The 21,004-nt window shown below is 35.0% G+C and overlaps 1 protein-coding gene across 3 annotated transcripts in view; it reads left to right on the forward strand.

The window, feature by feature from the left end:
- The window catches only part of MTA3 (metastasis associated 1 family member 3), a 133,645-nt gene that overhangs the window by 43,009 nt on the left and 69,632 nt on the right, over nt 1–21,004 (forward strand). For all 3 annotated transcript variants that reach the window (XM_027750298.2, XM_027750300.2, XM_039386972.1), the window contains exons 7-8: nt 9,235–9,337; nt 18,281–18,380. In XM_027750298.2, coding sequence (XP_027606099.2) covers nt 9,235–9,337; nt 18,281–18,380 — 203 coding nt within the window. The remainder of the gene's footprint in view (nt 1–9,234; nt 9,338–18,280; nt 18,381–21,004) is intronic.

Raw genomic sequence — 21,004 nt, forward strand, 5'->3', positions numbered from 1 at the left:
TCATATTGTATAATTGTTCTTTGACCTCTCCTACAGATGCTTCATTTTAAGGTAGATGTTTTAGCTCTCTTCATGAAGCATGTGAACACCTGCAGTTTTGTGCAGTCATCGCAAATGCAGAAAACCAATTCGATTTCTCTTCCACCTTGAATTTCTCTTGCTTCCTTTTTAAACAGATCACATTGTCAAGGTCTTGGAACTTTAGGTAGTTTATCGACCTTTTAATTCTTTTGATGGTCTGAGAAGATTTTAGTCATTTGAATGTTCTCTGAAATTTGGATAATGTTGTAGCAAATAGGAGAATGAAAGTAGAGTGACAAGAAAAAAAAATTAACCCCACATCTGCTAATGTGTCTGACTCGCAAAGACTATTTTTTCTTTGTGGTATGAGATGCCAATAATTTTTTTCTGAGCTGAAGGGAAAATTATAGCATATGAAGGTACTTTTATTCATATATTTCATAAATGTATGAAATTTATTTGGGTATGAAGGAACTGAAAGGAGCAGTTCTGTGGGAAAGGCCCTGGGATACAGGCAGACAGAAAGAGGATGTTAGCCAGCAGTGGGCTCTGGTAGTGAAGGTGGCCATCTGGCACATAGCCAGTAGATCAAGGCAAGTGGTCATTCCCCTTTAGTGATCCCATCTAATTACTGCATCCAGGTTTGGGTCCCTCCATATGGGAAAGCTATTTGTAAACTGAAGTAAGTTCAGTGGAGGCTGTCACACTTGTTAGGGCTAGAGCACTTGTCCTGCAAGGACAGGCTGAGGGAGTTGAGCTTGTGCAACTTGGAAAAAAGGTGACTTCACAGCAGGAGACCAACAGCAGCCCCCCAGTGGCTGGAGGGATATTGCTGAGAAGACAGACAGGTTCTTGACAGGGGTGTGTAGTGGGAGGATGGGATAAAGCTGTCATAACTTTCAATAGGAGGTTTAGAATGGTCATGAGCATAATTTTTTTTCCCATGAGGATGGTCAGATGGTGGAGCAAGTACACAGGGAGGTTGTGTCCTTAAAGGTGTTCAAATTCCAAGAAGATACAGCTCTGGTTGATCTTACAGCTGAATCTGCTTTGAGGAGGAGTTTAGGCTAGAGACCTCCTGAGATTTCTGACATGAAACAATCCTACTATTGTGCTCCAGCTTAACAACCTACTGAGGAGATTCAGACCATGGTCTTCTGCCTTTTATCCTGGGGAAGTGTCTTTGTAGAGAAAGAGTTGGGACTGGAAGTTTACCTCTTAGTAAACAAGCATGTGAGTGGACAGTTGTTTAATCAAAATACCCACACTTCAAAGATGATCTTAGGATGCATCTTTTTCTGTGCTTACCTACAGTCATTTCAGTAAGAGAAGCTGCAAGAGACCTGAAACTGCTACTTAGTCACCTTCCCTCCAGTGATGACACTGAGTAGTAGATAACTTCTTTCTGTGTGTTCAGTCAATGTTATTAGCATGCTCAGTTTCAGCTGACTTTTCCATAAAGGCTTGAGACAATATGTTGAGCTTTTAGCAAATCGTAGTCTAAAAATAAAAGGAACACCTGAAGATTAGGAACTGCAAGCACTGATGTTAAGCTAACAGCGTTAATACCTACCAAAAAGTTTTCAGTATAATTAGATTATAATACTGCAATATAGGAAAACGTGTAACATATGCATAGTATGAGTCACTTAACAGAGCAGCTACTAACCTTTAAAAGTTTTGTTTCTCTTTTAAAAATATGGAATAATTTTTTAGATTTAGTAAAAAGCCACCAGCTTGAAAGTACACTGTACAGGGAGTTAACTCTGAATTTTCTCTACTTGTTTTAAGTTGCTCAGGTGCTTGAATGATGTCTTTGGGCACACAAAGATTTCCAAACTGTGTCATCCTGGGCGGCATCACAGGGGCGCCTGTCCACAGCTAAAAGTGTGCACATGCTTATCTGAACAATGGGAAGTGCCTGCTAAGAATGGTTTCTGCAAGTTGATTGCCTGTGTGTAGCAGCAACTCCTGTCAGCTCATCCGGCTCTGCTCCTTGTGCCTGCTGTGAGGATTCTGAATGCTGAGCAAGTCAAGTAGAACCAGAGATCACTGAGCAAAACAGAGACATGTCATAGAGGGAAATGGGAGTATGTTAGGGTTGAGTTGGGAAGTGAGTTTTTAGTTTCCATGCAGAGGTATATAGAAGGGAAAAAAGCATCAAGAGATTGACAAGTATGATGTGGAATGATTTGGTTTAAAGGTTTATCTAGAGAACTGGCTGCTAGTCCTACTTGAGTACTCCTACCAGCAATGGCAGACTGTTTGCAAGTACCTGTTTTAATTAGCCTGGAGGGATGTTCTTTGAATCACTGTTATGGAGATGTCTGCTCCATGCAATTTTTCTCATGCTAATGGTCCCCTCCCAGCTGCAGGCTTGTTCCCAGCCCAGTGCTGCTTCTCTTGCATCTGGGTTTAAAAGGAGACCACTGTGTTCCAGGGAATTCTTTATGGAGCAGTGTTCTGATACAATTAGGTACTCTCTGGCCATTTAAAGCAATATAGGAAGAGTGTGGATTGGTCAAGGACGAGGACTGTGCCCTTACTAAGACACACAGAAGAGGAATTAGAATCTCTGAAAGGGAAGAAGAAGCAGCCTGTAGGGAAGATGTTCTGTTTAAAGCTTTTTTGTTTCCTTCTAGTAAATAAAATTATAAACTCTACTCAAAGTATCTGTATAAAAAGCTAGAGTCCCACTTGCACAATTGATATGTAAAATGGATCAGATGTTTAAGGTTAGATGAGATGAATCTTGACAACTAATAAAACTCCTGTTTATAAGTACTCAAATATATTTTGTTCTCAAATGGAGTTTCTGTTGGTTGCACTTTTGAGTTTAAGATGAATTTTTTCTATAATACCTTCTAAAAGAAGGACCTGTTTCTTGAGTGTTATCCAATTTAAATGTGGTAGTCACTTGTCAGATTTGCAGATTTTTTTTTTCATTATTAAACTCATCGTAAATTTTGCATAATTAACTGTCAAATGCTTGCTCATCACAAACAATAATGTTGTTTATGTCAAATTTTAATAGGATAATATCCTTTACATCAGTCTTGCCAATCTCACTTCTAGGGAGCTGGATTAGAGATTTATGCGCTGGGCAATTCAATGCATGTTTATAGGCTTTTATCAGTTTTACTCTAAATTAAACAAACCCACATGTAAATGGTTTTTCTCTACCTGTTTTCAGTAAAGACTTAGCTTCTGCCTAACTGTGCAGTTGAAAGGAGAATCTGTAGTTTAGAGTTGCAACCACATTTACTACAGAAACTCAATTAGGTATTTGAAGCTTTGTGTTACAAGCCATAGTGTTTTATTAAGTCTTTTCAATGTTCTTTGAAAATACTTGCTGCCTTTTGGTACAATTTGTTTAGGTATTAAATGCATGTATAATTTTGATCAAGCACTCAATTACATGAATCAAGTTGGGTTTTTTATTCCATATGTAGGAATAGTAGAAGTATACTAAGTATATAATATGGTAACAGAAATTTCTGAGCTTCAGTTCTCAGATCATTCACAACTTCTATGTTAACAGTCAACTGATAAGTTGGAAAAGTTGGAAATCCTGCTACTTATCAATTAGAGTTTATAAAAACTGTTCCACAGTTGAGGGGTGTTATGCGGGTTGTTCTGCTTGGAGATTGCTGCAGATGGGTGGGGGTTTGTTTTTTTGTTTGTTTATTTTGTTTTTGGTTTTTTTTTTTTACCCCTGCCCCAAACTGTAAAAGCAAGGACTGCCTTTCTCAAGATTGATTTATGCTTGAAGAGAAGTCACTCAGAGTTTTAGTTTCATAAAAAGAGAACCATGATATCCTGCTGTCTTTAGCTTCTTGAGAAGACTTAGGTTTCTGTTCTCAGACTTCTGTTTATTATGAACTTCCTATTTTTCATCAGCTTGAAGGAAATGGTTAAAGTAGCTGTCTTATCTTTTGCCTTCTGTTTGCACCATGAGTGGTTTGTGCTGGGACGTTTGTGTGGAAGGTTGTGTATGATTGCTCTTGGAAAGATTTTGTTATCAGTAATAGCTGTAGAGTCTTGGCTGAGATTGTTCAAGTACTAAATGAGTTCTGTCAGGTAGTCAGTCCTATGAAGGATACAGTTTTTTTTTATTGAATGCTGTGTATGTACTTGTTATCCCTGTGAGCACTCAAATCACCTTTCAAGCAGCAATGTTGCAGGGTTTAGTTGACTTTGCTGTATTTTGTACCTCAGTAATTTTGCCTAAATGGACTTATTCTAAGTTCAGATTCTTGCTGTTTTACTACAAGTCTGATTTTTCTTTTAAGTTTATTCTGTAGAGAATGAAAAACAAATAGCAGATGCAGATGAAATGTGATCTTTTTACATTTGAATAAATCAAAATACTTTGTATCCTAAAGAAACAGTTCTTCTCTAAATTGTTTTGTTTAAATTTATTCACATGTAAAGTCCTATTTATCTTTAGAATGCTGAAGTCACAGGGAATTTGAATATTTATAATATTAAGGATTTTTTAAAAAAAAGCGAACCAAAACTGCAGGACTAAAGATTTCATTTTAATTTAGTCAGTTTTCTGTGTGTTTGCTTGTTCTTTGATGGTTTTTTTTTTAAGGAATACAATTTCTATGCATTGTGATAACCCTTTTTAAAAAATAAGTATTTTAAATATTATTATTCATATATGGTATGGTACTCTTATTATTTTTACACAGAATCACTTTCACTATGCTTTCCTAAAAACTGTATTACCTTGTGTGTTGTTATTTCAGGAATTTCAGAATAACTGTTGCAGTCTTTCTGTATTCAGATTGGAATAGGTGCTAGACCACTGTACAGTGTCTGTCAACCAAAACATCATCTGAACTGGGGGTGGGGAGTCCAGAATCACATTGTTCAGGTTTATTTACAGATATCAAAAGAGTACAAGAAGCTAATTCCAAAATAAAGGTGAGTTTCAGGTATCTTTTCATTAGTTGAATATTTACTCTTGCCCTTGAATGGTAGGTGACCTTGTAGTTTCATGCATATAATAAAGTCATTGCCTTTAGTTTTGCTGTAAAAAAAACCCTAAAATGGAAGGGTATTATTTCATATCTGGCACTGTGGGGATTCGACCTGAATGTGATTTAATGTAAGGACTAAAAAGTGAGGAATAGTGTGACTTTAGGACATTATGTCTCTATGTTCTCTGATTTGTGTAAGTTCCCTTTTGCAGACTGTTCTGCAGGGTTTTGGGAAAGAGGCAGCCTCATTTTTTCCTTCCTTCCAGCACTGGGCATTTCCATAAGCCAGCCATTCTTGATGCAGCATTATGGAGAAGTTGGTCACTAATGCATGGTTACAGCTCAGTTTATTCTGAACGTATAATTCTTTTTGTTTATTTCTAGGAATTTAGAACACAATGAATTAAATCTCTTGTGTGTTTTGTGAGTCTTGTTTTTTGATCATCAGTGATTGATTTATAAGAACCATAAAGCTGAACACTGAGAGAACTCTAAGACCATTGGAGGCAGTTCTATTTCAAAAGAGATTTTTTCAAGTGAAGAATGGCTTTTTTTTTTTTTATAAATTCAAGCTCTAGAGGATAAGAGGTGATTGGACTATGCATGTTCTATTGGCTTTGAAAATGCTCAGTAGCAGTTTAAATGTCTGTAGACAAGTAACAGGCCTGTTTCACCTGATATCTTTCATTTGTAGCCTCTATATGTAGCCTGTTTTTCATTTCTAGTCTTTATACATGTGTTATGTTCATAAATTGAGTTTTACCATGAGATTTGTGTAAACATACAACTCATTATCTGAATGGCTAATTGAAACCTGAATATACATCTGTCAGGAAACCTAAGGGAGAGGAATGATTGTTCTGAAATTGAAAGGTAAACAAATAATTTTCCTTTTACCTACACTTTTAAAATGATCTAAGCTTTCTCATGTTACTTTTAGAGAAGTTATTTGCACGTAACTCAGTTTTATTTTTTGAAGAGTTGAGTGTAACGTAGAATCATGCTCAATCTAATGTACTAGTTACCTTTGGGGTATTTGTCTACAGGAAGCGAAGTCTAAAAGATCTTTAATTTCTTGTACTTTGTCTTAATTGCATTTGGTTAAAAGTTTCACTTGGTTTACTTTTGTTTTGTTAATTTTTTCTTACAATTGTTTTTGAGGAGGGGCATGTCATGCTTTCATTTGTTTAAAATGACTAACTGAAATGCAAATTTTTTACTTTTTTTTTTTAAGAAGAAAAAATAACAACTTTTTTTTATTAGAAGAAAGCCATGAGAAATAAGGCATTGAATGATTGATGAGGCATAAACCAGGTGTATTTCTGACCATCTACTAATGTTTTCCAGTAAAATTAATCATCAGGATTAGATTGACTGTAATAAAATTATAAGCAGCACATAAAATAAGTTGGATACACTGGTATGTCATACCCACTGTTCAAAAAAATAGCTCAGTATTTCTAAGAAGCTGTAATTGGTATGATGGTGGTAGTGAGGGAAGGTGGCACATACGAAACTGAACCTTCTCAGATGCACTGAAAGTGTTAAAAGTTAAACTCCCCCATTCCATTTGTGACCTGGGTTTTGCAGTGTAAGGAATTAATACTATGACAACTTTATCATCTGTTCAGTTTGAATGTCCTGTACTTTGGTGTCAAATTCTAACACTATAGAAGATAAATGTTGATGTGTTAACAGAAATTGCATCTTAGTTTTAAAGGGGTCTGTGACATTAGAAATCCTATAGTATATGGATGCCTACAGGCATGATTAGCTAAGTAAAGTAAAGATAGTCAAGTAAAGCAGAGGGGGTATATAATTATTATTTTGAAAGAAGACCTCTTGAAAGAAGATCTGTTTATCTTATGTGATCATCCTATACTGATACTTTCAGCACATGCAAATGAAGTTGGCATGAAAGAATGTTCATTTTTACTCCTGAAATGAACTTTCCAAAGATTTCTTCAACACTTCTTGACTGCCTCCATTTGATCTGTTTAAGGTTACTTTTCCTCTTCAAGTGATAATATCCTGCCATTTAAGTGGAAAATCTGAATGAAGCTTTTTTTTTGAAGTGCAGTTTGACACAGACCACTTATTTTATGGAAACTGCTACCTAGCATTGTGCAGTGATATTTAATACTAAAATTAATTTATGGGTTTAGATTCTTTTGGTATAGATATTCTATTGTTTGTGTCCTATTTATGTCTACTGCCACTACAAATAATACTTGGCATTATTTCAGTATCAGTTTTATCAAGATTTACAACAACACTTTTTAGTAGCAATTGTTTAATTACCTCTAATTTAAGTAAAAAGAGTAGTATTGCAATTTTTTTTGGTCTTTTTGCAAACTTGAATCAGGAGAGTGACATGTTTTGAATACTCATGCTATGCTTGTATAATGTTTTCTCTTTGGGAGAAGTGTACTCTGCCTGGGTATTGTTCTAATCTCCAGAATATGATGTCCTGAAACAGTTAAATATCATTAAAGATATTTAAAAAATATATATTAGCAGATTGAAATGAAGTGCTCAGAGATTATTTATAAAATGTAGAACATCACCCACAAAGTGTCTGTCACAGATGGAAAAAATGAATGTATTGACAGGTGTGTAATCCATTGAATGAGTTTATAGACCTAAAATCCTATCCAAGATTGCCAAAAATTAGCAGTTTGTCTCCAGTACTAGATGTGATTTAGCTTGAACAGAAGCAGAATTCCCATTAGGCAGCCAATTCTTTATTGCATGTATATTGGAAGAAAGTAACGTACTGTGTTTTTCTGAGAATGTGACTCTGAAATTTGTTCCTGAAACATTAGCCAGACAGCATGGTGCAGTCCCAACTTGTGTGTTTGGTAGGGATAAATATATACCACATTTTAATTCCCTTCCAGAACGAATGTGCTAGAGAAACTCACCTTATATGATGTGATTTCAGAAGAGCCAGTGCTTGGTTTGAAGTCTGCTTCCAGCCTCTTAAGTATACAAGTTATGTCATGTCTTGATGATACTGGCTGTTTTCATTAAGTCATAAGAAATAGCACAGACTAAAGTGATCTTCTGTGTGCTCAGAGAGTTACCTACACAGCCTAGATTTTCAAAGGGAGTGGAATGGCTGTGTCTGACAACAGTTTTTTTATTCTCATAGTAGCTCATAAAAGTCACAGATAAGTACTGGCAATCAGCTAAACATTAGTGTTTTTCACATGTTTACTGAAGGAAGAACACATTTGTATTTTAAAACAGCAAGGAAAGACAATGATTTTAACTTTATTTTTGTCATCTATTGTGGCCACAGATGTGTTAGCTACGTCCAACAGGTAGATCTTCTTGGACTAGTAGAATACGTGGTGCTTGCTCCGTCAGTCTCTGAAGTGTTTTTTATTTTACAGAAGAAGCTATTGGTGTAGTAGGCAAGACAAGATCTAGGCTTCCATATGAATGGGAATCATTGTAATGAATTCACACTTCATTGTTCTTCCAAGCAGTACAAATGTCATACTCTTGTAATAATGAATAAAGGACAAATTAAATTGCAGAAACCATCACTGTTGTTTCGGCCATGTGCGTGTTCACAAATTACTCTGTTCAGATAAATGGAGTTGGGAAATGATGATGTAGTATATAGTAAATTTCTTGTGGTGTAGCTTTATGTATTACTTTATAGGAGGATATAACTAGTCAATGCACACAGCAATTTTAATAGTATGATTTATGTTAACAATACAGATAATGTAGTGGCTGAAGAGGTGAAAAAATATGTTAAAATGTAGTAGACAGCATTTTTGCCTAATGACTTGTATTTTGGGGGCATAGAATAGAAATTGAATAGAATTTAATTACTAAAACTGGTTAAGTGTAAAATTTATTTCAGTATAGCTTAAGTGAAACAGTAACTTTCATATAGTAGAGAAGCAATTTAAAGAAACCACTGGTTAGTTAGGTTATGGTTTCAGTTTTATAATCACATTTTATTAAGGTTCATTTATACTACACCTCCCAAGAATGTCTCCTTAAATTGAAATGTTGATGTTAACAGAAGAGATTTATTTTGATGATGCTACATTATGGAATTTAAATGGATAACTGCTGATTGTTAAGTACTCCATGTGTGTATGTGTTTAAAAATGTACAATGTCTCTTTTAAACGTAGTAGAAGAACTACACAGAGAAAAACATTGTGAGTAATAAGTGTTTTGTCCCATCTACCTTTTGACAGGAGAATTAGATGACAGAGAACAGGCAAAGCTGGAAGTAAAAGTATGGGATCCAGATAGCCCCCTTACTGACCGTCAGATTGACCAGTTTTTAGTTGTAGCACGGTAAGATTAAAATCCTCTAATAAAAAAATCCTTTTCCTTTTCTTGCTGACTATTTATTCCCCCATATCGTGTTACTCAACCTGTTTGCCATTTTGTGAGCCCTACTCTTTCCCAAAACTAGCTAAAAGAGAAACTCAGACCATAACTTTGTTATATTTACTGAAGCTTCCAATACAGGAGAGAGAAAAAGAGAGTTTTGGAATAATGCTACACTCCCTGTATTTCAGGTAGAATTTGTAGTAGAATTTGATACTTTGAATGTAGACATCAGTCTGTTTTCCCCCCAGAGTAAATGAAACAGGATTTCAGTGCTAATAATTCTGTCTTGTATTACAGTACTTGGAATTTTATGGTGTAAAATAGAAGTTAAGAATAGAAATAAAGAAAATGTTAACAAATTAAATGAATGCAGAACTTGCCAAGTATGCATATAAGCTGAATAATATGCAATGCAATTATTTTGGATGAATGTTGAAATATAAGTTTTGAAGTGTTGCATTTCATTAGTGAAAAAAATCAGGTCAGTTCAATTTTATAAATTAATGTGATTATGCAGATTTATGAGAGGAACATCAAAGCACTTTGAATTAATAAATACCTTTAAAAATATTTCTCTACTATTTAAAAAAAAACAACTTCAAAAAAATCTCTACACTTCTGACTGAAGGACAATTCTACATTCATAAAATACACCAGGCTTTGCTACTTACAAATGTAGTACAAAAGTACTGTTCTAATGATAGCAGAGAACTGTTAATCACAGTTAACGCAGGGGATTTTATCCTGAATCACTCCATGTCCTGTATTTTCTGTAACCTGGTTGCACAGCGTAGTCTCAAATCTTCTTAGCCAAATAATCCTTGTATGTGGTTTCTAGTTTTTGTTCTTTTTCTTTCTCCCTTTTCAACAAAGCATTCAAGGAAGGAAATGGAGAAGTTGCTTTATATTTTCCAGCCTATGTGTATGGTAAAATAGGTTACCAACTTACTGTTTTACAGGTCAGATGCTGATCCACCTGGTTTTTTCTTATTCTCCCACTATTTCCTTCCTAGACAGTGCTAAAACTTGCCTGCCCTTGTTTAATTTTCAAGCAAACCAGAGGGATTTAGGTGTTAACATGCATCTATTCAGAAGATCACAATGCCTGGTAGCTGCTCCATAGAACCCAGGAAACAGAACTACTTCTTCACCAGCAGTATAATACCTGGACATGTATGGGCAGACTGTTATGGGGTGCCCTAAAAAAACATCTGCATGAAGGTTATGTGAACTTTTGTAGAGTTCATTCATTGCTTTTAAATTCCTACTTCCTATTTTGCAGTTACTCTGGGGAGCTGAAGTAGTATACTGTGGAGTCCAAAATGTTCCCAGAGGAGTGTAGCAGTAAGCAGTGTGCTGGAAAGTGACAGAGAATAAATTAAATACTTAGGGAAAAGCATACTCTTCTTTGTGTTACTTAAGACATCCTATGCAATGCTGTGCCCTGATCAAGACTGCATTTATTTAGAAGTTGATAAATTTCTGTAAAGAAGACTTCTGTTATGGTGGGTCATGGCTGACCAATTGTAGCTATTAAGGGATCTTGTGGTAGGCAAACAACATCTGTAATCAGATGTTACTCAGGTGCATCTTTATGGATGTTCCTCCACAGAACTCTTCATTCTTGTATGTTGTTTTTTAACTGACAGAAAATGTTTTCAACCTCCTATATACTTTCATTCACAGACTGCAAGATTGTATTCCTGTTGCTTCTCAGACAGATTTTCACCAATTTCTGGAGAAAGAGTTCTGTGATGATTGTGGCAGCTTTCAATTCAGTGTGTTATATGGTTGCAAGTTTTATAGCGAACCGTTATATAGGACATTAAAAGCTCTTGAGTAACAGTGAAGTTGTTATTATGATCTGGTAAACTGCTTACAAACAGCTCTGCCGTGGCCTAACTTGATTTCACTGGGCATTAGCTATGCCTGCTGCATTTCCACTTGGAATGGTCTTTCTCTGGTTATGTTTAGTTTTGCAAATTTGAAAATCTGACAATAAGAATTTTTTCCTAAATGCTTTCCTAGATGTGTTTTTGGTTAAGTGTGTGTAAGCTATCTGTATTTGACATTTTAAAAGCATTTTCAAGTGATCCTTTTTACATACTGCATCAAAGGCATTGAGTATTCAGTTTCTTCAGTCTGATCTGGTTGAAAGAAGAGTTGCTTTTGTCCATAAATGCTTCAGTTTTTTCCATCACACAAGCACGCTTTGTTGGTTTTTTAGAAGGTGTTTAAATACTCTTTCTATTTATGTTGCCCATTTGCAAGAACGTCTATATTTGGCTTTTGGCACATAGCTTTCCCAGTCAGACAAGATTTGTTTACTGTCTCAGGAATGAGAGGCATTTTTCTAGGTTTATATGCTTGGTCAGTCTGAGACTGTCACTAAGCCCTATATGCAATAATTTGCTGGATAGAAAGATAGAAGAATATGCCTATCCTGTCCAGAAATTGGAAATAGCAGTGCCAGGAAAATTGGTGAAGGTTTTGAAAAAAAAACATAAGCATCCATAACCTTGGTCTCCCCAAGTAGTCTTGCTTGACATACAAATCTTGAAAGTACCTTATTGCCACTACTGAAGCATAATTTGGGTAAGGGCTCTTGCTTGAACTAGCGAAAACATCTGTTAGGAGAAGCTTGAAGCATCAGACTAATGTATTCTGGGTTTGAGTTGTTTTTTGGATAATGTTTGTACTCTGGCAATGAGAAGTCCAACAGCATTTTCTACTCCACTCAAGTAAGATACAACTTCATCAACCAGTTTTTCTTCTGTCCTATACGTTGGCAGCATTTCTTCTGTGTCTACTAGCTTCAAAGAACAGGAGTTTGAGAAGCTGCAACAGGAGTTTAGATCTGGCTACATTAGCAAATAGTTCAGTACAGTAGAAGGTGATTTGTAGAATTGAAATGTTTGGTGCTGAGGACCTAGTGTCCACACTGTGCATGTTTTGAGCTTTATTTTTAGTATAACTCTAATCAGGCCCCATGGACTAAATATCTATGAGTACATGGAACTACTTTAACAGAAACCCATTTTTTGTGCTATGAGATACTTTTTGTTGTTGGTTAAAGTACAGTAGAAAAAAACCACTATGGACAGTGGCTTTGAAACTCCTTTCCTATTTTGAACTAAATGACTGATACAGATGCACCCTGTTTCCTCCAGTCATCAGTCTCTATCATTCCTAATATACAAGAAGTACTTCATTTCATTGTCAGACAAATAGTCCTGCCTGTTTTTCAGTTTGTCAGAATGATAAGTAATCCTGCCCAGTCTCAACTGTGGTAGGAGTTGTGGGATCTGATCTGGACAGATGCTGAGAGCTGTAGACATGACCCTTTTTTTTTCTTTCATTTTTTTTCTTTCTGCTAATTTGTTTTATAATTCATTGCATGATACATTTTTGGAACATTCTAGTCCTGTTTATGTACTTTATGATGCAGTGAAACAGGTAACAACTTAGTTCTTTTATTCTACTTCATCTAACTACGTTATCAACATAGTCTTCTGGAAGGAATATATCTCTCAATTAAGCTATGTTACAGACATTTGTGGTCCCAGTTTATTTTCAACTAAACCAGAGTTTTGAAATCTAATTAAAATAGCCTTGTAGCATTGCATCTCTACCTTAAGATTTTGTACTTTTATTTCTATGAAATTAAAATGGTGTTACAGACCTCTGACATATTTCTCTTCATTTTAATGCTTATTTTTTGATGTATAATCACAGAAGAATGGAAAATTACTTGTTAGTCATTTTAAATTAGAGCTTGATTCTTCCTATGTTGTTCCCACTTTCCCATTTTCTCTAATACAGTGATTATATTAATTTTCTGTTTGTTACTGTTGATTTAGTTATAAGTGCTCATGGTATATTGGTGTGTTTGGATGTATTCTATGATTCTATGTGTGTTTGTTACATGAATTTATCTTATAGTGAGGAAGGGACCCCAATGCAGCTTCAAGTGGCAAGGTGTCTTTCATCATATTGAGGAAAAGAAAACACTCACCAACTGAGAACAATAAGTAAAAACGTTTACAAGTGTGATCAAATAGTAATGCTCTGTTCTTGCAAAATAATGCAATGTAGTCAGTGGCAGTAGACAAGATTCCCAAAAATCATGAATGAAGATAAATACATTAAAGTCAGCAGTTTGAAAACTTGAGTTTTCAATGGATGCTCTGGATTCTCTTTAGGTGGTAAGAAGTAAAAGAAATTGGAGTTCATTAAAGAAGTAATTAAATTTAATGGTAGCATTGCAACATGAAATGAAGCAGTAAAAATGGTGAAAAATCTTGATGCCAACACTGCACTCGCACGACTAGATATTTGCTAGCAAGGTGAATTACAGCATTTAGTGGTAGACAGATTGTTTGGCAATAAAAAAGAAAAATATGTTCACATCAAGCTTATTAGGCATATCAAAAATTCTTCATTTCTGCCTGTCTGTCACGCTTGGCCAATATATGTTTATTCCTTTGTGCATTTCGTATTACTGTACTCTTTGACCCAGATCCATTTAAAAAGAACTAATTCAAACTTGGAGCTGAATTTCTTTTTACCTTTTTTTTTTTTTTAAATGTATTTTGATCTATTGCAGTATAAAGAAAAAAAATTCTGTAGCAGCATTTTCATGGACCTGCTTTTAGGGGGCTGTAAATCTCCTCCTCTGTGACTGTGAAATTGCAGGATGGCAGAAAGATGATCACTTAAATAACATCCCGTGAATTAAACTACTTCTGTGTATCAGATTCTATTTCTGTTGAATAAGAAAGATTTCAAATGTTTCATTTCTATTCATATAGTAATGAAAGTGAAGGTTGGTTGTAGCATACATCCTTACCCTAACTTTGAGAGTCTTTCAGCAAAAGAATAGTGGCAGGTAACTTTTCATGTTTATCATGTCATCTCTCATTGAGCTGTAAATATCTGAAGTGATAATAATGAAACATAGCACTGCAGAGACAGTTTCTTAGAAAGGCAAGGAAAATATGTCTTCTGGAGCAACATCATTTTACTTTGAATATGTTCTTCAGGTCAGATTTTGCAAAATTGTCTAGAAAAAATCTCAGGGGTATTTTCAACTTTAATTAATGTAGTGCTGCTGACATATATCCTCACTGAAGAAGTATTTTTTCTTTTTTCCAATATTTTAAGTATCACAAGACTCTTAAAGAGCAATCAGGTTATTAATTGGCTTAAAATTTACAGTAGTCTAAGAGGTCATCTTTTAGGACTGATTCCAATTTGCAGTGAAGAGGAACATTGAAGTAATAGTAAGGAAAACAAAAAGCTTTCCTGGTATGTAGAAAACCACCAAAGATCACTTAATTATTTTCCTCAAAAATATTAGCTCTTAAGTGAGGCATAGGTCTCTTTCATTAGTTTGCCATCATCTGTGGAAAACTGTGGATTTGCAGATTCATGTATGCACAATTGTGATTCACTTCAAACAGCTTTGGCCAGAGTATAGCCACTACTTGTCTGGTATCTCTGAGACAAAGAAAAAATGTATAAAAGTGAACAATTTTAAAATATTCTCAGATTAAGAAGAATATCTGTCTCAGCTGGATTTTTGAGAATACAAGGTAGAAGAAAATTGAGAGTTACTGGTCTGGATCCAGAACTTCTGGATCTGGTTTGATGCCGGACTGCTATTGTTCCTGGAGAAACCAGTGGCTATTTTTATCCTGATGTATAATCACAGTGGTTCCAGATTTTCTTTGGTAAATAACAGCCCTTTTCAGAACTAGTTATTGATGAGCAAATGAATCTTTGGAAGTTGTTAAGACAGTCCATTGTGTCTGCTGCTTCATAATTTCATCGACTACTACTACTACTAATCTTATGCAAAAATTTGAACAATTACTTCCTTTAATGTCTTAGAGTTGAGCTGTAACAAATTTGGAGAAATGTATTTTCTGTGTTCAAAACCTAATCTGAAGTTTTTGCTAAATGTAAAGCACACAGGTACAACACCCCTAGAAAGCTCACCCTGGTTTTCTTTTGGACATAGATCTTGTTGAGTTTTGCTGAGTTTGTGTTTTAATTACTTATTGAGTAATTTGTAAGTAGCTTGCTGAGCACAGTTTTTTGGGTTGAGTTTATTATTGAATTAAATATAGCTTCAATTAAGTATTTATAGTTATTCTTTGGATTCTACCAACTTAATGGGATATCAATATTGAAGAGTTTTTAAAAAGAAAAAAATGAGTACTTATGGTGTGACTGTTCAGCCTGTGTTGACTTAATACTGAATTTTATTTTGGTAGCAGATAGGTGAAGACAGTAGTGTGTCTTCTGGAAATGGCATTGACTAGTTACTTATTTTTTCCTTTTAACATTTTTTAAACGATTCTTTGGTATTATTATTAGAAAAAAGTGACAAAGGAAATGTTTTCACCTTTGCATCAATATGTTACTCATATCTGCATTTTTAATTGAAAAAACATAAAAATTAGTGTATTTCAATGATTTCTAAAAATCCATATTGAATTAGGGTCTGAATTGCATAGCTAGATTATACAGAGCTATGTATAATAGTGATATACCGTATATCACTATTAAGTTTTGAGCCTAGTTGCTATTTAATAGGCAAATGCTTTAGAATTTCTACACTTCTTTGGATTGTCTGAAAAATTCACTGTTTTTCAAAAGTTTCCAAGGAAAGGTGAACTGGAAGTTACTTTGATTTCAAGAAAGCCACAGACATGCACATACCCCCTGGTTTGTGTCCTGTACCATCTCCATCCCCTTTCCTGTCCCTGTTGCCCCCCCTAAATGGCATTATTGTTATTATAATGTTGGGTTTATTATTTTTTATTATACTGTTTTTAATATTTTGTCTTTGTGCGTTTTATTTATTTTTGCCCTTGTGTAACTCATGCTTCTTGGTTGTGATCCTCACCTACTCAATACAGCCCTGGAAGCAGTGTCAACTGGTGCATCAATTCTTACCTCTTTATCACTTATTCAAAATAAACCTTATATCGTGACTTAATTTTTGACTTTACATACTGGGCAACGTAGTTCACATGCACTTGGGCTCTGAAATTAGCTTTAAAAGTTTGATCTCCAGAGAGTGGCTTGTGAGAACATGTTCCTTGTAATGTTTATAGCAGACTCTGATTTTACTTTAGAAATGTGATAAAAAGAAAATAGTGTTGATTATGCAAAAGGAAACTAAGAAGCTAGTAGGTAGCAGCAAAAGGGAAATACAGTCATACTACATTCACCAGTTTGAACAGTAATGACAGAAGGATCACGGGAAAGACTGTTCAGCTACAACTGTTATCAATGCCAACATGTTGAAAGGGGTTGACAGACTATCAGGAAATGTGTTCACAATAGAGCCTTATTCTTGGGACTGATTTGTGGACAAATACTATTCTATGTACTGCCAAGCTTCAAAACAAAAAGACAAAATAGAGTGTATGTGTGTGTTCTTGTCACATATTTGCGATCCCTGCAAAGAGGGAGCAAAGGTCATGGAACAGTATTTGAATATCACTTATTTATTCCACAGCCTTTAGAAATCTAAGCAGTTAATATCAGGAGTCTGTGAATCATTGCTGTTGAATCTTAACTGTGTCTTATAAGATTTTGGCAGCATGTATTGAAACATTCAGTATTAAATCTTTTCAGATTCAAGATGAAATTGAAGTAACAGACATTATTAGCAGTTTCTCCATGATCCATTATACACTTCAGTGAGTTTAAGTCTTGATGCACATTATTTTATTAATGAATATTGGATTTATAGAATACAGTAATGTGTGTTGATCTGTCAGTGACATTCTCCATTGGTATAATTTTGCACTTATAAGTTGTGCAGAGTGTAATTGCTGGGCGAGGCTTCAGTCCTTAGTCCAGAGGCTTATGCTGCATTAGAAATGTTATGTAACTAGGTCTTGAATTTAGAAGGGCTTTACTTAATAACTGCAACAAATAGTTTTTTCTGAAATCACAGTGACATAATGCACCTCAAGAGTCATTATACAACTCCAGATACTAGAGCAACTTCTCTTCTGTTAATTAATAACCTTTTGTGTCACTGCATCTTTGCTCATTTCCTGTATGGGCTCAGCCCAGTCAAATTCTCTTATGCATCTTTCCCTTCACTGGGCATGACATATAGATGTACTTCCAAGAAATGTGAACAATTTAGAACAGTCACATTCGCACTAATTCTCCACCTCTATTTCTTTTTGTTGCTCTGATAAGTGTGATAAATGCCATGTACAATTAATCAACAAAAGTGGAAAAAAAAGGTAAAGGTTTGGAGAAAAACTTATCCATTTCAATAATGCTGGAATGCTTTTACTAAGCATGCTGATAGATCCATTTATTTCATTGTTATTTAAAACCTGTGAGAAAAATAGGATTTTGGTGGTACCTTAGACTAAGCTGATATGCTTTCTTTGGATCGCTGATGGTAGTAGTAGACATGCGCTACTGAAGTGAATAAAATTTCCTCATGGGGACATGGTGAACTGCTTTTTAATTTGTATTGTAATTTGTTAAGCATTATGGCTTTTTAACTTTAGAAATAAGTCATGGTTGTAAAACCCAAACTGTGTAGAATCTCTGACTTTGTAATTAATAAAAAAATTGGTATATTAAAAGGTTGGTACGTTACAATGCTCTGAATATCTTTTGTTTCTATGCTGTTTTTCTAACATGTATGTCGTTACTTTTGGGGGGAGGAGGTCAGAGTTTTTGCTGCAGTGTGAGCGGTTTTTCTTGAGTATCAAGTTAGCAAAGATCTGAAATCTTAACAGTTACAGTATGTGACTTCTGGTTTTAAAAGGACACTTTTACAGATATGACATAGTCTGATAATAAAAAGAGATTACATCTTTCTGTGTATTTACTGGCTCTACTGTTTGTCTGTTGTAGTGCGGTTGGCACGTTTGCTCGAGCACTGGACTGCAGTAGCTCCGTCAGGCAACCTAGTTTACATATGAGTGCAGCTGCTGCTTCCCGAGACATCACACTGGTAGGTGGCTTCTTAAAAAGCTACAACTTCTATATCTGTGAATTCAACACTGTCTGATACTCCACGGTCCCTATTTTTCTTCTCTTGTCCTTTAGATACCTGCAAGGTATATATGCATGCATATATATATATATATATTTATATATATACATTTATTTATGCATGCAAGGGGTGTGTGTGTGGTAGAAAGTCCCATGTGTTTTCTGTAAGCTTGGTGGTACTGCCTTTGTAATCACAGTGTAAATCACTTGACTTTAGCTGTGGTAATTTCCATAGCAAAGTGGATAATGCACATTGTATAGAGATTCATTTGGTGTAATTGAGCAACAGTGTGATTTAAAGTATATGGTAGTAAAGCTGATTGAAAATTGTATAGATAATACTTTTTACTTACTGTATGTGTCATCAAATTTTCTAAAGAATAAGCAATTTAATTTTGTAAGCATATTTTTTAAGAACATTTTAATTAGTATATTCTTACTGTGTTTCCTTAGTTCGTTAAAATATTTGCTGTAATGTAAGCACCTGCACCTTTTAGAGAAAGTTAAAAATATATCAATTACAGACCAAAGGTTTGTCTCTATATTCATACTAGCTGAGATGACAAGATGTGCTACAGTAATACAGGCATGCCAGGAAAACTATGTGAGAACAAAAAATATTACTGTTTCATAGAATCAGGTTTGTCATTTCCAAAGACATCAGCAGTTGTTTATTATTTGAAGTATTTATGTACAGAATCATGAAGATGATAGTTTAGGCTAAAGTAGACCTGCTGTTCTCCAGATACTGGAGTACTAGAACTAGAGGACACTCGATAAAACTAAAAGATCAGTTTGAAACAGTTAAGACACTGCCTTATAAAGTGGATAGAGAGCCCCTGAAATCAAAATTTTGTGGGAATGGGCAGTACCAGCAGGTTAAAAAAAAGGGTTAGAAAAATTACGGACCGTTGGCCATAAATGGGTACTGAGGAGTGTTGGGAGAGGTGTTCCATCTAAACTTCTTGATTCCCAAGGCTTGTAGATGCTGGTCAATGAAATGGGAATTGACCTCAGATTGTAATTAGACTTACCTGCACATTTTCTCAATGCAACATTCCTTGGTGCTACTATAAGAGACAATGCTTGGCTAGATGGATGACTGATCAGATTCAGTAGGGCAGTACTTGTATTCCAGATAAAATATATTCATTGGTATGATGAGAAAAATATTTAATTTATTACCTTTTGCAGGGCTATTGAAAGGCTATTGAACAGGAATCAGATTTAGTCTGGACTATGGTAGTGTAATAAAGGCAGTGGCAAAATGTAATGTTTTCAGTAATAATCAAAATGAGTTTTCAGTTTCACACTTGCTGATATGACTTTACAAACACAATTCTATTCACATTAAATACTTTATTTCTTTCATCTGGATAGTTCTTTAACATTTTTCATTTTATTAAGATTTAGTTAGAATAAGAATTTCTAATAGATTTCACATATTGCATATACTTCTTACTGTATTCAGTGATTAATAGAATAGATTCGTCCTTATAGCAATTTCTTCTTTGAAAGTACATGTGCAGTGCTGCTAATAAAGGGACACTTTCAGTATTTGAGTGCCATGTAAATGTTTCTCTATTGCAAATGATCCATTAAGTTCCATTACACTTAATGAAAGGCATATCTTATAATGAGGCACCAGAGGAGCCACCCCAGGCTTAATTATTGTGTCTGTCTCTTCTCATTTTCCTACCCCCTCAGCTTTTTAAAACCCTTCTCTTTTGCTTTTTGGCAACGCACTTCTTTCTAAGTTAAGAAAAGACATATTTGTCATTATAATAGTTACTTTTTCAGACATTCCCATGCTAATTGGGAACGTATTTTCAGCAGCAGTTAAAGTTAGTAGAGACATTTGCAGGACCTGTGGCATATGTCATTTATGCTTTGGAAGGGATATAGGAGCATAACACTAAGAAAATTATACTTCTGTATTCTTAATGCAAGGCAGATAACCCTTACACCTGAAGTGCTGTTAATGGGATTTCTGTACACCACACCTGTCGCTTTCCAATATTCCTAATTAGTTGTTTCAGTCAGAGATAACTGTAAACAGACTGATACTAAAAAAAAAAAGAGAGAGAGAGAAAAGCATGGGTTATAAACATGAATAAATTCAGGGAGGTCTTGCAGCAGAATAGCAAGTGAGAGGTGTAATGAGGCAAGGCAGGAAATTACCAGTGCTTTTAGAAAACCCTACTGAAGATGAGAAACAATGTGTATTTACCTTCTTAGATGATAATAAATGTGTTTCTCTTACAGTGATAAAGACTTGTGAGACAAACAAGTGAATCTTGCATTTCTGGGCTTCTCAGAGGCAGAGTTTTATTTTATAATGAAAACTGTTCTCTAACAAGAGAAAAAGAATGAGAAGGCTTTCTGTTTCAGATTCTTAAACACTGCACATTGCATATACATATAAGCGAGAGCCTCTTAAAACAAAGCAGGTTGATGGAATCATTTGCTCCTTGTAGTAGACGTTCAGAAGAACCCATGCTACTTTACTGCAAGGACTTAAATCTGGTTTTGGATGTCTCTTCATAATAAAAAATATGAAGTTTTTTTCCTTTGCATTTTGAA

This window comes from Pipra filicauda, unplaced genomic scaffold (genome assembly GCF_003945595.2).
Source record: "Pipra filicauda isolate LSUMZ 115617 unplaced genomic scaffold, ASM394559v2 scaffold51_size4534324_pilon, whole genome shotgun sequence".
NCBI lineage: Eukaryota > Metazoa > Chordata > Aves > Passeriformes > Pipridae > Pipra > Pipra filicauda.